The sequence below is a fragment of the Lactuca sativa genome, chromosome 4, assembly GCF_002870075.4.
Source record: "Lactuca sativa cultivar Salinas chromosome 4, Lsat_Salinas_v11, whole genome shotgun sequence".
Lineage (NCBI taxonomy): Eukaryota > Viridiplantae > Streptophyta > Magnoliopsida > Asterales > Asteraceae > Lactuca > Lactuca sativa.
The window spans coordinates 89,095,719-89,113,577 of NC_056626.2; the positions used below are offsets into that span (position 1 = coordinate 89,095,719).

At 28.4% G+C, this 17,859-nt stretch overlaps 1 protein-coding gene across 1 annotated transcript; it reads right to left on the reverse strand.

Annotated features, from left to right (window-relative positions):
• Window positions 1–8,367: 8,367 nt before the first annotated feature.
• On the reverse strand, window positions 8,368–10,000 carry LOC128133467 (uncharacterized). The gene is made up of 3 exons (XM_052770926.1): window positions 9,085–10,000; window positions 8,549–9,030; window positions 8,368–8,400 (listed from the first exon to the last, which is right to left on the reverse strand). The coding sequence occupies exons 1-3, from the start codon at window positions 9,998–10,000 to the stop codon at window positions 8,368–8,370; spliced, it is 1,431 nt and encodes a 476-aa protein (XP_052626886.1).
• Window positions 10,001–17,859: the final 7,859 nt, after the last annotated feature.

Consider the following 17,859-nt stretch of genomic DNA (forward strand, 5'->3'; position numbering starts at 1 on the left):
CTTAGGACACGTAACTGACTGGGTCAGAGTTCGGCAGTAGCTTTTTGGAAGCTACAATTTGCTGGTCAAATTTAGAAGGCATACTAGCAATTATAGTTACAGACTTATCCAATTGGGAGACTGTTGGATTAGGTGTCTAAGCCCATAACTATAATTGGTATGTACTTGAATTGATAGCAGCACAGTCCTTTTGGGTTGCCCTCAAACCTAGCAACCGGACAAGGAAATTATGAAAGGAGAGATATTAATTTATTATAAGATTAATAAATTAATATAAATGAATTTATTAATATGTTAAAAGATTAATATATTAATAAGAAATTATTTTGTTTATTTAATTGTTAGCCAGAAATTAATTAGAATTAATTTCGGGGTTAAAAGAATTAATTATAAGGTGCAGGGACTAGTTTGCAATTATCTAATAGTTGAGTGGAAGGCTCTAGAACCCCCTTGGATAAGGGTGGACGAAATCTTTAGGGGAAACCCTAATAATTTCGTCCATAGGGGCTTAGATAAGGCCCTTGGGTTTGCTTAGGCTCTAAGCAAAGGATAACTAGGGTTTCCCCTAAACCCTAGATCCCTCAACTATATAAGGAGCCTCCTGGTTCATGTTTTGGTCACTCTTTTCTTTTGAAGAAACCCTAAGGGCCGAAATTTTGCATACTCCCTCTTCCCTCTCTCCTCTACTTTCCTTCTTGCTAGTTTGGGTGTGATTCCATTAGAGGCATTACACTTGTGGTGCTAAGCTTCCAAGAAGATCAAGATCAAGATCAAGGGAATCATCAATTGTTTACTATAACAATTGAAAGGTATGTAATTACTAAACCCTAGTTTGTAAATTTCGATTATAGCCTCTCTCCTCTAGGGTTCTTGTTTTGCAATTCAAAGTTGTATGTTCAATAGATAAAACATAGATCCAAAGTAGGTTGCATGTGAACTTAGGAATTGTTTTCTAGTTTATTTGTTTTACCTAAAACCCATCAGTTATTACCCCCTGAGCATGATTGAGTTAAATGTATATTACTACGTACAAGAGTTGTTGTTTCCGCTGTTTGTAAGTTTCTCGTAACCATATTAGACGTGGTACTAATGTCGACATTTGTCACCCCAGACCTACCGGTCTAACTAGAGCTTACAGTTTAGGAGCGGGTTCGTCAAACCCATATAGATCTATACACAAATTCGCGCTCTCCCTCCAGGAGACTCTGGTTAAAGATGGGGACTTTCGTTTTGGTACTAACAAAGCCATATGTCTCACATGATTGCTAACAATAAGTTCATGAGTAATATAATGAAATACCTTTTGTATGAAAATATTATCCTTGTTATGAAGAATGCATACTTGTAAATAAAACGTTGGTATAGACTCATGAATGAACTGAATCTTGCGTGATTCCTTGTAATAGGAATAATGTTTTGTATCCCCTAAACTATTCCTATAATATTTGACTGGAATGTAATTGATGAGTGTCCAAGTAGGTTTATACACCCTTGCTACCCAAGAGTGTCGGAACTGAACTAACTGATGGAACTTTTCTGTCTATATATGTATACATGATCTATATAACTAATATTTAGACGACATTCGGACGAATAACTAATACCCTAAGGCCACATCCCAACGAGAACAGAAAAAGAAATAAGGCGTGCTAGTCGTTCCAAGTCTTTTAAACCTTTCTTATTTAACTATACATATATAGGCAAGCATTTAACAATATAAAAGTATAAAAGAGGTTTTGTAAAACCTTTGAAAAGTTTAATAAATAAGAATTCATGACTTGATGTCAGTTTATAAAACAATTCGAAAACAGTTGACAAGACAGTTTAAGTGTAAGAAAACCTTTGTTTGAAGCACAACTATAACAGATCCAAAAAGGAAACATACATTTTGTAAGACAGTTTCTAAAAGTGTTTTAACATGTAAAAACATTTGAGAAAGCTATTTGAGGTACTCTATTTAGTGAAACGGCTAAAAGTGTAGTAAGTCCAATTATATGTTAGTTATAAATCACATGTGATTGATTATATAACCAAAAAGTATAACAAAGATTTATGTCTTTCACACGGGGATAACCGTGTGTTTACTTGTATTCCCCCCTTAAAAGTGTATAAAAAGCATTGATAAACATTTGAAAGTGTAGTTTATAGGGGTATAAACTCACATGATTGAAGTGGTTGATTTGAAGTAGTCGAGAGAAGAATCGAGTAGAACTTCGACAGGAAGAGTTGAAAACGCGAGAAAATCTCGGGATTCTCGGGAATCTCGGGAACACAAAACCTTTCTTCGGAACTTGAAGGTGAAAACCGGGGCTTTGGGAGGGCTACGGGGGCTTAAATGCAGGGTTTCGGCGCGAGAAAGAAGGGAACTGAGCAATGGAACTCGGAGCCCTTGAAATCTATTTATAGGGGCATTTCTGGTGTGCCACATCGTGGAAAGGGATGGCCACGTCGTGGGGAGTCAACCTTATCCTCTTCCATTGATTGGATGCCCTCAGTCACTTGTCGGGTCACGGCAAACTGTGCCACGTCGTGGCAAGCCTGACAACCTCGGATTTCGGGCCTTGAACTTGTAAAATCCGTAACTTTCGCGTACGAGCTCCGTTTTCGACGTTCTTTATATGAACATGTAGGTGAGAATATACTCTACAACTCTCGTTTAGAATTCATCGGCTAATTTTGACATTATTTTTAATTATTTATTTTTAACGGACCGGGACACGAAAATTCCGTTAAAAATCCATAACTTCTTCATCCGATGTCCGTTTTCGTCAGACTTTTCATCGTTGCACTACAATTGTTGAGAAATTCGATTCTTATTTAGGTTGTTTTGGCCAAAAGTCTCTCGATCTCTATTTCGAGTTTTTAGCTGTCTACTGCTATATCCGGATCCTGGAAAAATCATAACTTCCTCATATGAAGTCAGATTTGGACGTTCTTTTTATGTACGCTCGCGGTTTAATGATATCTACAACTTTGATTTAGATATTTAAGGCTAAAAACTATTGTATTGAAACTTCGTACTTTTCGTTTAATCGGTGTTGCCGGTTTTGCCGAGAATCTTCGGTTGGTCATAACTTCTTCGTTATAACTCGGATTTTAGAGTTCTTTATATGTACGAAAACCTTGATACGATTCCTACTACTTTATTTAACCCAAATAAGATTTTAGGAAAGTTATTTTTTTGACCTAAATTTGACTGGTGTTACATTTTTGTCTCAAAATATCGGGTTGTCACAGTATTTTTGGCGAACTCGCTAAGCTTTGGCTTAAAATTTCAATTTATTGTTTCAGGTACTTCAGATGATCGTGGGAAAGTGAAGAGTGATCATGCACATCTTCATATTTTTATGATATTGGGTCTTGGGAAAACTCTGTTTATGATTATACTCTTGAAACAATGATTTTGTAAACACTTTATGGTTAAAATGGGTTGTTTTTGAAAATTTTAAATTTCCATGATTTTTGGGATGTTACAAAAATGGTCAACATTGAAACAAATTAGAATTTGCTGCTTCAAAATTACTCTTTTTGAAAACTTAGTATGATAACTGTAAAAAAATTCCGCAATGTCAAAATCAAAATTTTGTGTGCATTTTTACTATATATTAAGGAAGTATAAATGTACTTTTGTAAAAAGCTAAGAAAATACTTATGTTATTGAGATGAGAAAAATAGAGATGGTCCATTAATCCTTATCCACCATTTTTTTCATGTATTAGTAAGTTGCCATAAAAGGTTTTTTTTTCCAAAAGTTAAGCAACTTTTTTTAAGTTATTTGAAAGATCATTTAACACAAGGACATACATGGTTAGGAGGACATTACATAAGAACCTAATAAGTGTATTTGGTGTTTGAAAACTAAAAACAAGAACAGGGATGTGTGTTGTGCTTGATGTACTTGAAAAATAACAATTATTTGAGCATTACGACGCCAATAGATTTATGACTCCTCTCCTTGTTCATCTTTGGGGAAACGAGCCACGTGTCACAATCATTGTCACTACACTAGGCTCGTTTCATGGTGACATTGAAAAATTGTTGTGAGTCTCACGAGTTTGTTTTTCAAGTGTTGTGGGTGATAGATGGGAGCAGATGTCATTAATGGCAAAATTGAGTCGTCGTCACATGACACCCATTCGAATAACTTTCAACTTCCAACTTTCAGCATGGATTTTCTTATGAATCATTATGGTCTAATGAGACCTTATGAGGGGATTAAGTTACATGATCTAGGAAACACATGTATTCTAGTCGAGTATTGTGATTAGAAATCTAATAGTTAAATCCATTGAAATTTGTCTAGGATTCATTGCAATCAAGTGCAAGAAAAAGTGCACTTAATCTTCATTTAGCAAGAGGAAAGTTAATGTGGATTTATATCAGTACACACCAAAAAATAAGTATTTTCTGAATATGGTTTAATTGGGTTAACCTTTTATTATTTAAAATATTTTATGGAGTATGTGGGATAGTTTTATAAATAAAATTATTGAAATAAACCCTTAATTGACATTACAACTTAGTGCACAAGTTCTTGTCGAACTATCCCCATGGTAGAACATTTAAGTCATGAACTAGTACAACAAACAAAGACACGGACGAAGAGGAAACGGGACAATCCAAGTCCTAGTATAAATATATAATAAGAGGGTGTTTGGCTTAGCTTTTTAAATGACTTTTGACTTTATCTTTTAGAAAAAGTCCCAAAAGATGTTTGGTAAAGGGAAAAAGACTTTTGTAAATGACTTTTTTCATAGAGTAATTTGAGTCTTTTTGAAAAGTCACAATTACCTTACCTGACTTTTCCCAACTTTTCACCAGCTAAAAATATTAAATTACCAAGATACTCCTCATCTACCCTAAACATGTCTTTTTTTTGTCATTTTACATGTAAAAATTAAACTAAACATTTTAACTTTTGACTTTTTCCCTTCAAAAGCTAATCCAAACACATTTTAAAAAATAACTTTTGTAAAAAGTCCTTTTACAAAAAGGACTTTTGCCCCACAAAAACTAAGCCAAACACCCCCTAAGATTTCGATCAAATAAAGTCAACACCAATAAAACCCTCCCAAGGAACAATATTGACGCCATCCCAAAAACCGTATAATAGCCACAACAATTTTTGAAAATGCATAAATTCGAAAACAAGAGAACACATCACCATAAGCATCAAAAGAAACTTGAACACAAGAAATCACAACATCAACAGCTCTTATTTATTAAGAACCAGAAGGTTTTCACGTATACTTACATAACAAACCTCACTACATATCACTCCTCTCATTACAAAATGAACCTCACTACAGATTCCCTCATCTAATCTACACTCATATAACTATATGAATAAGAACAAGAACTGAAAACAAGAACCAGACTCTTTGAATACATGAAGACTATATGAACAGAGAAGAAGATAGACCCAGAGAAGAAGATAGACTCGTATATCTCATACTCTCATACATAATCAAATATATATATGATATACAGACAATACGGGTCATCAAGTATCTGAATAGATCCGCGTGTTACACCATTTCACATATATACTATTTCAATCCAATAGATTCACAAAATGTTCAAGATATATCCTCCTGCACAAAACATTTAATATATACAAGCAATATATACAAACAAGTAAATAAACAATTATTAACAAACAAAGGATACTTAGAAAGGATATAATTATAAGTTTGCAATATTCACTCTTATAATTCAACACCCCATCTCAAACTTATAATTCAAATAAGTTCAAAACTTATTTTGAAATGGATCAATAAGACCCAATCCTTTACAAATCCATTCATGCTGAGCAACTCCCAAAGGTTTAGTAAAAATGTCAGCCAGATTAAAATCTGAACTCACCTTATGAACTTCAATTACTCCTTTTGATACCTTATCTCTTATAAAATGAGTATCAACATCAAAATGTTTTGTTTTCTCATGAAAAACTGGGTTATGTACAAGTTTTATTGCTGACTCATTGTCACAAAAAATTGAAACAGGAGTTAAGTCTTTTAACCCAACATCAAACAGTATTTTTAAAATCCACATAATTTCACAAGAAATAACACCAAGTGCTTTATATTCTGATTCAGTAGAAGATCTAGAAACAGTTTCCTGTTTCTTACATTTCCAAGAAATAATTGTATTTCCAAGAAATACAACATACCCTGTAACTGACCTTCTAGATACTAAGCACTTAGCCCAATCAGCATCAACAAAACTTTTTAAATTTATATTTCCCTTTGTAATTGAAAAACCCCTTCCAGGATTTAACTTCAAATATCTAAGTAATCTCACAGCAACATTAAAATGAGATTTTCTTGGAGAATGCATGAACTGACTCAAAACTTGAACAGCATATGAAATATTTGGACGAGTACTAGTCAAATAAATGAGTTTTCCAACCAACTTTCGAAAAAGAACAATATTTTGTACCAATGTATCATTTGTATCAATTCCTTCTCCTCTAACTACAACATTACAGTCTAGAGGAGTTTTCACAGGTTTACAACCTAACATACCAAATTCATGCAACAATTCCATACAATATTTTCTCTGACTTAAACAAACACCTTTATTAATGTCTATTACTTCAATTCCAAAAAAAATACTTTAATTTTCCCAAATCCTTGATTAAAAATTTAGATTTTAAAAATATTTTTACTTTATTTATTTCTTCATCACAATTACCACTCAAAATTATGTCATCAACATAAACAAGTAATATAACAATATTACCATTTGAAGCCTTTATAAACAATGAGAAATCATTTACACTTTGAACAAAACCAAATTCAAGTAAAGAACCACATAATTTTTCATTCCACTTCCTAGGAGCCTGTTTTAACCCATACAATGATTTCAACAACTTACAAACTTTGTTACTATTATTTTTATTATTGTAACCAAGTGGTAATGTCATATAAACATCCTCATCCAATTCTCCATAAAGAAAAGCATTACTTATGTCTAGTTGAATAAATTCCAATCAAAATTAATGGCAAGAGAAATAACAATTCTAATAGAAACCATTTTTGCAACAGGTGAAAAAGTCTCATCAAAATCTATACCTTCTCTTTGATTATATCCTTTAGCTACAAGCCTTGCCTTAAATCTCTCTATTTCACCATTAGATTTATACTTTATCTTATATACCCATTTACAGCCAATAGGTTTCCTATCAGCAGGTAAATCACAGATTTCCCAAGTATTATTTCTGTACAAAGCTTCTATTTCTTCATTCATAGCATTTATCCAATTAGGATCCAAAGATGCTTGATAATAAGATTGTGGTTTGCAAACCATTTATTATCTTGACTAAGAAAAGAATAATTAACAGATCTTTCAATTCCATATTTATACTTTCCTTCTACAACAAAATCATTAAATTTTTGAGGAAATCTAGACTCACGATTAGATTTTCTAATACTTAGCAACTGAGAACCAAAAGTTACAACATTATTATCTACATTTTCCTCAGAACTATTAGTGGGAATGGATACAACAATCTCTGGTTGCGAACCAGATGTTTCACAACCATAAGTACCCTCCTGATTAGATGTTGTTGCATCTAAACTAGAACTACCATCCACATCAAAATCAGTTGCACCAAATGGTTGGTCAACAACTGGATCACCATCCTGATTATTAAACCCTAATTCACCACTATTTTGATTTTTATCAAATTTTTCAGAAAATAATAGCTCATCATTGGAAAAAGGATCATGATTATTAAAAACAGTTTTCTCAAAAAATTGAGAATCTTCATTTGATTTAGAAGCCAACTTAAAAGGAAAGACAGATTCTTAAATTTTACATCCCTGGAAAAGAAACAAAAACCATTATCAAGACTATATAATTTGTAACTCTTTTTAACATTTGAATACCCAATAAGAATACACTTCTCACAACGTTCAGAAAACTTATCAGTATTGTTCAACTTAGTTGCAAAAGCTAAACAACCAAACACACGAATTTTGTCATAAACTGGAACACGATTATAGATTAATTCAAACGAAGTTTTACCATTTAAAACAGATGAAGGAGTTCTATTTATTAAAAAAACAGCAATTAAAATAGAATCTCCCCAAAAAAATTTAGGTAAACCAGCTTGAAACAACAAAGACCTAGCAACATTCAATAAATGTCTATGCTTCCGTTCTACCACTCCATTTTGTTGTGGAGTGTGAACACAAGAAGTCTGATGAATCACTCTTTTAGCTTTAAGAAAACTATTCATTTTTTGATTAACAAATTCTGTTCCATTATTAGATCTAATAACTTTTAGACTAACATTAAATTGATTTTCCAATATCATAACAAACTCATGAAAACAACCAAATACTTCATCTTTAGATTTCATCAAATAAACCCATGTAGCTCTAGTGAAATCATCTACAATAATAAGAAAAAATTTAAAACCACCAATAGCAGCAACTTTATATGGACCCCAAACATCTAAATGAACCAGTTCTCCTAGACAAAAAGACTTATGTTCACTCAAAGGAAAAGGTTCTCTAGTTTGTTTAGCCTTATGGCAAACCTCACATGGCATAACTGATTCATTATCAAATTTTAAAACTGATTTTAAAGTACTTAGAGCTTTATCAGCAGGATGTCCCAGCCTATTATGCCAGGTTAATCTTGATATAAAACATTTATGACAATTAACAACATAATTTGTCCTACCTAACAACTGATTTTCCAAATAATAAAGACCTCCAGATTCTTTACCAGTCATCACAGTCTCCATTGACAGTGAATCCTGAACATAACAGTTATTTTCATCAAAAACAACTCTACACTTATTTTCTTTACATATCTTGTGAACAGACAAAAGATTAACATGAAAATCAGGTATAACAAAAACATCTGACATGCTAATCGAATCAGAAAGAATGATGTTTCCAATCTTATCTATTTTAGCAGTTAAACCATTAGGATGATCAACTCTTAGATTTAGTTTGGAAACATCCACAACATCTGAAAATTGTGAATCAGTAGCAGTCATATGTTGACTAGCTCCTGAATCAACAACCCATTTTATTTTATTTAAAAAAACATTATTACAAGATATACCTGCCATATTAGCATTAGCAGATACACCTTCTGACAACTCTTTCTCATGAAGAAGAGACATCAACTTTGAATATTGATCACTTGTTAAAAAATGATGACCATACTTATCAGAAGAAACAACTGAAGCATTAGTATTTGTACTTTCAATAACATGAGAAGAAGTACCAGTCACAGCTGGTGACTTATTAAACTCAAACTTGGGTTTAAAATCCTTAGGATACCCAATAAGCTTATAACATTTCTCAATAGTATGACCCTTTATCCCACAATTCTTACATATTAAATTCTGATTTCTTCCTTTAAATTTCTTGTTAGCAGTAATTTTACCAGCAAAAGCAGAAGAATTTTGAATTTTAGTGGATAACACAGAAACATTTCCATGCTTCTGATTAGATTCTTCTCTAGAAACAATTGAAAAAGCAGTTTTAACATCAGGTAAAGGTTCCATTATTAGAATATGACTTTTAACTGGGTTATAAGAATCATCAAGACCATTGAGAAATTGTATAAGTTTCATGAGCTTTGAATGATTTTTAGTATGAGTAGCTGCTTCACAAGTGCAATCTGGACACTTTGTTAAGCCATCAAACTCTTTCCATAAACCATCCAACTTATTAAAATAATCTGAAACAGACATGCTCCCTTGTGTGAGACCATTAATTTGTTGATGAATGTTAAAAACAACAGAACCATCAGCCTTAAAATAAGTTTCACAAAGTTCATTCCAAACATCTAAAGCAAACTCAGAACAAGCATGCCCAATGTAAATAGATTCGGAAAGTGAGTTAAGAATCCAAGAACATACAATAGCATTAACTCTGTCCCACTTTAGAGATTTAATTGCATCCTTATTATCTTTTAATTCAGTACCTTCTATAAAACCTTGTTTGTTTCTGGCTTTAAGAGCCCTAGTCATCGAACTTTTCCAAACCCTAAAGTTTTCAGTACCAAGTAATTTGAAACTTATAATAGTTGTTACAGCATGATCCAATGGATGCAAATAAAGAGGATCATCAAAATCAACAACATCAGTTTTACTAGATGATTATGATGGTGTATCACCCATAATCAAACAAATAACAAATCAAGAAATCAAATATGTTCAGAAAACTAAACAAAAAACAATAAGATCAGACAAAGAGAAACAGATCAATCAAGAGTTAAAGACTAGAAAGCGTGCGAAACTTACAGTGATCCTCAAAAACAAGCTCAGCAAGCAGCAATGTAGTTCCGATGAATCTGAAACACAGATCCACCGCTGAACACCAAATCGGGCATTCAAATGCCAGAATCAACCTGAATTAGTACCTTGTTTGCACAATCTTAACGTTGACCGTCAAAATAGCGTTGACCGTTAAGATTAACACAATGTTAACCCTAAACGTTTACTACTATCTTGATCGTTTACTCTTAAGACGTGACAAGAGAACAACCAGGCTGATGATTTCTTCACAACTTTACGATCTAAGCAGATCTAAACAAACCCTAGATCTGTTCAGATCTATCAACCACCAGATGAAGACTAAACCAAACCAGAACCAGATCTAGATCGAAGATCTAAAAACCCTAACTCGATCTATGCTAAAGAACCTGAAACCCTAACTTGATCTAGATAACAACAGATCACGAATCAACGTAACCTCGCTCTGATACCATCAAAAGAAACTTGAACACAAGAAATCACAACATCAACAACTCTTATTTATTAAGAACCAGAAGGTTTTCACGTATACTTACATAACAAACCTCACTACATATCACTCCTCTCATTACAAAATGAACCTCACTACAGATTCCCTCATCTAATCTACACTCATATAACTATATGAATAAGAACAAGAACTGAAAACAAGAACCAGACTCTTTGAATACATGAAGACTATATGAACAGAGAAGAAGATAGACTCAGAGAAGAAGATAGACTCGTATATCTCATACTCTCATACATAATCAAATATATATGATATACAGACAATACGGGTCATCAAGTATCCGAATAGATCCGCGTGTTACACCATTTCACATATATACTATTTCAATCCAATAGATTCACAAAATGTTCAAGATATATCCTCCTGCACAAAACATTTAATATATACAAGCAATATATACAAACAAGTAAATAAACAATTATTAACAAACAAAGGATACTTAGAAAGGATATAATTATAAGTTTGCAATATTCACTCTTATAATTCAACAATAATATTTTTATATCTTCATAGTTGAGAAAAATAACTGAAAGACCTGCTAAATGCATGCAGGAATTAGCTCATAATAAAACTTGGAGAAAATCAAACATATTGATCAATTTAAGTGAGATAAAATGTCACAACATCAATCCAATCTATATAATTTGGAACATCATTAAGGAAATAAGGCATCTGCTCAGTCTTAGTTTTTTTTTTTTTTGGAAAACAAGAGCCCAAAAGTGGTAAACCAAACTAAGGAGTGAACGATTATAAGCAAAAAAGGAAATATATAGAACTAAACCAATAAGTCACCAAAATAATTATGAACACTTGATATCATGTCAATCTTTCAATGCCTAAATGAGACAACGCGTGTATGATTAAAATATACATGAACTGCAAAACTCATGCCAAAATTTATCCTCAACCCTTGTGTAACACAACACAAAAGAAAATTGCATGTGAACAAAAGTGAAATGTTTTAAAAAAATGTATTAACCTATAAAAATTATTACCCTTTAAGTGAAAGTGGACGCTAGATTCACACTATAAATTTGCTTCTAAAAACAAGTTAAACGTGAAAATGCACCAAAGATATAAGTGGAATAATTTAAACCCCAAATCCTTATCAATTTTGTTCAATATATATATATATATATATATATATATATATATATATATATATATATATATATATATATATATATATATATATATATATATATATATATATTGCTTTCTATCGTTCATGTCAGTTCAGTTACTTTTATATATATATATATATATATATATATATATATATATATATATATATATATATATATATATATATATAGAGGTTCAAATACGGACAGATATCTATTATACGGACGTATGAAGAGTGTTATTTTGTGAGAATGATTAAGAAAATATGTTGTTTCCTAATGTGAATACTTTCAACCTCACATAACTATTGTTATTATCTCACATTCTCATTAATTAAATCGTTTATCAGGGTATTATAGACTTTTTTATGATTATGTTTATGTAAGAATGTTGTTAGATTATGTTATTGATAATCGTATTCTGTAAGAATAAAAATTAGTGAAAACGATGCATGAAAACAAAAATAAATAAGAATTAGTGAGAAAACATGATAATGAAGATAGTTATGTGAGGTTGAAAGTTTTAACATTACAAAACAACATATTCTCTTAGTCATTCTCATAGAATATCATTGTCCATACATATCCGCACAACAGATATCCATCCACATTATATATATATATATATATATATATATATATATATATATATATATATATATATATAATTGAAAATTTATCTATGTCCTTTTTTGGTATTATCCATATCGTTATTAGTAACTTTTATAAACACCTCTTATTCAATTAAAGTCAACATACAATAGTAATACGATATTTTGTGCAATGTGTCTAATCGTAAATAATGATGGATGTGTTATATTAATATTAAGGTAAATTCATAATACTGTTGTCTTTTATAGAAAATGTGTACAAAAAATTATTTTATAATGAAGTAAAAAATTACATTTTAAGACCAAAAATTGTTGAACACATCGTTTGTTTATGTTAGAATGCAGTATAATGTTACATTTGAAGTTTGATAAAAATGAATCGATGTTAGAGGTATTCTGATATATCAAACTTTATATATTAGAAGTTATGATATAAAAATTATTTGACTTCATTTATTGTAGCATACATTTCAATTTGAAAAGCGATAAAATCATATATATATATATATATATATATATATATATATATATATATATATATATATATATATATATATATATATATATTCTATACTATAAAGGAGACGATTCAAATTCATTTGGTTAGAAATAAATTGTTATATCAATCCATATTGATTTAAAATCTATATATTTTCACATTCCCTACATCAATGACAATTACTACAATAGTTATAAATTCCTAATAACTTTTTGTATTCCTACTAATGTATATATTTTATTACTATAGAAATGATCGGTCATTTTAATTAACACACCTACACGTAAATCACATAAAAACTAGATGAATGTCTACACGGTCATTTTAGTTAACACACCTACACATAAATCACATAAAAACTAGATGAATGTCCGCACGTTATGTAGAATACAATAATATAATTAAAATATTAAAAAATAATTTTATTTAAATATTTATATCCTTGTCATTAAATTTAAATCTATGCTATAATGGAGGTGATTCAAATTCATGTAATAGAGATAAATTGTTATCTCAAACAATATGGATTTGAAACATCTACATTTTCACATTCCCTAAATTAATAAAAATTACTACAATAGTTATAAATTTCTAATAATTTTTTGTATTCCTACTAATGTATATTTTGTATTACTATAAAAATGATCAATCAGTATAGTAAACATATCCAGACATAAATCGTATAAAAACTAGATGAATGTCCACATGTTGCATAGACTATAATAATATAAGTAAAATATTAAAAAATTATTCTATTTAAATACTTATATCCTTGTAATTAACTTTAAATTAATAAATTTTAAACTAATTTATTATAAATCATTCTAATTATTTTATAGATACATATTAAAATCACCTATCTCAATAGCACTACCCATGGACTACGAATAAAAATAAAAGTAAATTTTTTTTCTTGGTTTATAGTTACTTTTAACTATTAATGGCTAATCCATTCAAATTAGTAATTTTATGATCATATCATTTTAATGGACTTTATTTATAGGTTTCATATGAATTTGGCAATTTCGATTCGGTTTATATGTAGCATTATATTTAAACATATGTCATTTTTAAATAATAGGACTTAAAAATTGTCTCTTTGAAAAAACTTGTTACTATAAAAAAATAGGTTTTGTTAAAAAAAACCTCTTAATTTGGTATTTCGATTTAGTTTTTTTTTTTTTTTTTCCTTTAATATTGTATTTACACTTTTAAAGTAATTAAATAAATAGTTTTTGACCATTTTTTGTAAAATTATTTGACATTTAATTTATGTTTTGAATTTACCATTATACTTGAATTAACAAATTACATGCGTTATACTAATTTACATATTAATAGTTATAAAGTAGGGGTTTTAAATTAACAAACCAAAAGTATATTGAATTTATATTTTAGTTTAACATCATAGAATATTTTAATATTATATATCAGTTATATTTAACATTTTAGTTAAACTTTTTAACTATTTAAAAACTTTGTTTATATTTTTTTTCAAAGTTTATTTGACGCTTTGATTTATATTTTGAATCTAACATCATATTTAAATCAACAAATTGAATATAGTATCTTATAAATATATTGAATTTATGTTTTGAATTAAACATAATATTTATATAAAGAAATTAATTAATACTGAAATTAGAATAATAATGTATTTAATGTATTAATTAAAAAGAAGTTTAAAAGATAAGTGTTTCAAATGAATATGGTGAAAGGAAATATGCATCTTTTATAATATAACTAGCCGATTGCTCGCGCGTTGTGCAGAAACACCTATATAGTTGAAGTCTTTACAAATATATGTTTTTTTAATATAGCAATAACATTGTCATTAAATTTGATATAATAATTTGTACGCTAAATTGATATAATTTATTGATTATTTGGAATTATATGATAATATATACATCTATTATAACTACGTAATCTCAATCGTTTGAATGACTTCTATCCGTGAGTTATACATAAATAAAATTAAATATAATATATGGTTTAATGTTATTTATAGTTGTTGTTATTGTTAATTAATTTTTTTAAAAATTTATTTGCTTAATGTTTTAATTTTTACCATTATAATTATTTAAAACATCAAACATTGTTTTTTGATTTTAAAGGTAACAATATAATCATTTATAAAGAGTTATTTTTAACTATTGTTACTGTAAATTATGTTAACCTACTTATTTGAAAACGTTTAACAATTATAAAACTATCTTTAGAAAATATTTTAGTTAAATCGAGATGACAATTTAGTTTTTGCACTTATCACTAAAATTTATTACTTTTAATTATTTACAAAATATTCTTTGGTTTTTTAAGTGAAACTGAAATTTATATTTAAATTGACACTGTAATGTTATATTCAAAATAACAATTTAAATATTTTGTCCAAACTGTGCAAAAGTTGTAGCTTTAAACTGATAATGGTTTACATACAACAACATATTAAATCTAATAAATTAAATATAATATGTTAAAAGCTAAAGACAAAACTTTATAAGTAGAAGTAAAAATATTATTTTAAAATTGAAATTTAGTATATTTATGATTACACTTTAGGTTTGATATTTATTCAACCTTATTAACCAAATTATAATCATTATTAGAAAAACACTATAATTAATCACTTTTAACTATTTACAAAATATCCTTCCGGTTGTTTAAGTTAAACTAAAATTTATATTTAAGTTGACCCTGTAATGTTATATTCAAATTAATAATTTAAGTATTTTATACAAATTGTTCCAAAATTGTATCTTTAAAATGATAATTGTTTACATCCAATAATATACTAAAACTAATAAATTAACTATAATATGTTAAAAGTTAATAAAAATCACTTAATAAGTAGAAGTAACTATATTATTTTAATATTGAAATTTAGTTTATATGTGAGTACACATTAGGTTTGATATTTATTTAACTTTATTAACCGACTTATAATTATTATTAGAAAGAAATTGAAAAGTCATGGGAGTTTCAAATGAATGTGGTGAAAGGAAAAATATATGGGAGTTTCAAATCAATGTGGTGAAAGAAAAAATGATTCCTTTATAATATAGTATGACTAGTCGAATCCCCGCACATTACGCGTGAATATAATTATTTAATTAAAATAATAACATTTAACAAATGAAGATTTAATATTTATACATGAAAAACCAATGTCAGTAGCAAAACAAACTCTATAGTTAACGTATTAGTTTTATTAATTGTAATAAATTTATACCATGAGTTATTCCCGCTATTAATTCATAGTTTTATAGATCATTTTATGTTGTGTTTATATATCGAATATATATTGATTTCTATATATAACAAATACAAAGTCGTATGAAAAAAATAAATACTACAACTTTTTATGATTTTATATAACTATTTAAGTTGTGGAAATTATATATAAACATATGTCGATTGTATATAAAACAAATAACAAATAGTATGGAAAACACTATAGCTTTTAATAAAATAAAATCACTACAACATCTACTATAATCTGTTGTATATAAAACAAATAACAAATAGTATGAAAAACACTATAGGTTTTAATATAATCTATTCTTTAGTTTATTGTTGTGGGAATTATTATTATTATTATTATTATTTCGAATAACAATAATTTTTTTAATATAATATAATTTATTCTTTAGTTTTATGTTATTTTAAACAATTATTATTTTTACTTAATTTAAAACTACTTATTTGAAAAAAAGTCATAATTATATTTAAAAAAAACTATCATACTTATGTTTTGTACTTTCATTTTTGTCACTACGAAATATTGGAAAAGAATAAACGATCCAAATAAAATGGTGGTTTGAATTTCAAAATTATTGTAATTGTTATGTACTGCGACCAACCTTTCAAAAAATATGTTAAGAGTGGATTACGAGGATGAGAGTTATACTTGAAGTATGTTTTTATCACTTATATTTTCTTATGAAAATATTAATATTTTATTTATTTTACTTTATTTTATGATAAAGAACGAATAGGGAAAATGAAATTGACAAATGTAAAAAGATAATAATTTATTTTTAGTACTATAAAAACATTTAAAATGGATACATCCATATAATTTTTGGTAGAAAATAAAGAATTGATTTTGATAACACACATACTCATTGGGTTTCAACAATAAAGTCATATCATATTAAAAATCAATTATTCTAATTCGTCATTATCACAAACTCTTTGAAATAATTATTATGAACTCTTTTCATCAAAATCAATTATAAAAAAATACATCGATATTATTTACAACAAAGCAAGTCATAGAAACTAACATAATATATAACATGTAATAACATAAAATACATGTTGAATAATGTTCTTTTGAACATAAAATATATTTTCTTAACATAAAAAATAGACACAACATAAAGATACATACATGTTAACAAAGTTAATTGCTCTAACTGATAAATAACTTTAAAGTTGATTTACCAAAAGCTTATGAGAAGTAATTATCAATCCCACTTCATCATCCAATGATTATAGAAAATTGCATAACACGTAAACTTAAAAAATGATCTCAAGTATACCTTTACAAACATACCTAAATTTGAAGGTTGGTTAATATCTAAAACTTTACATACATGCAATTTGAGTTTACATGAATTTATATTTGGAAAAGTTGCAATTGTTTTCTTTCATCCTTGGAACCACTCACATAACTCTTCAAACCTTACAAATATAATCTATCATTTTGTGCTGACATACATGCAATATTTAATCTACAAATTTCTTATATAGGTTAAATATTTCATTTAACTCATCAATTAAATAGCATGATTTGAAAAGTTTTGGGACTTACAAATCTTAGT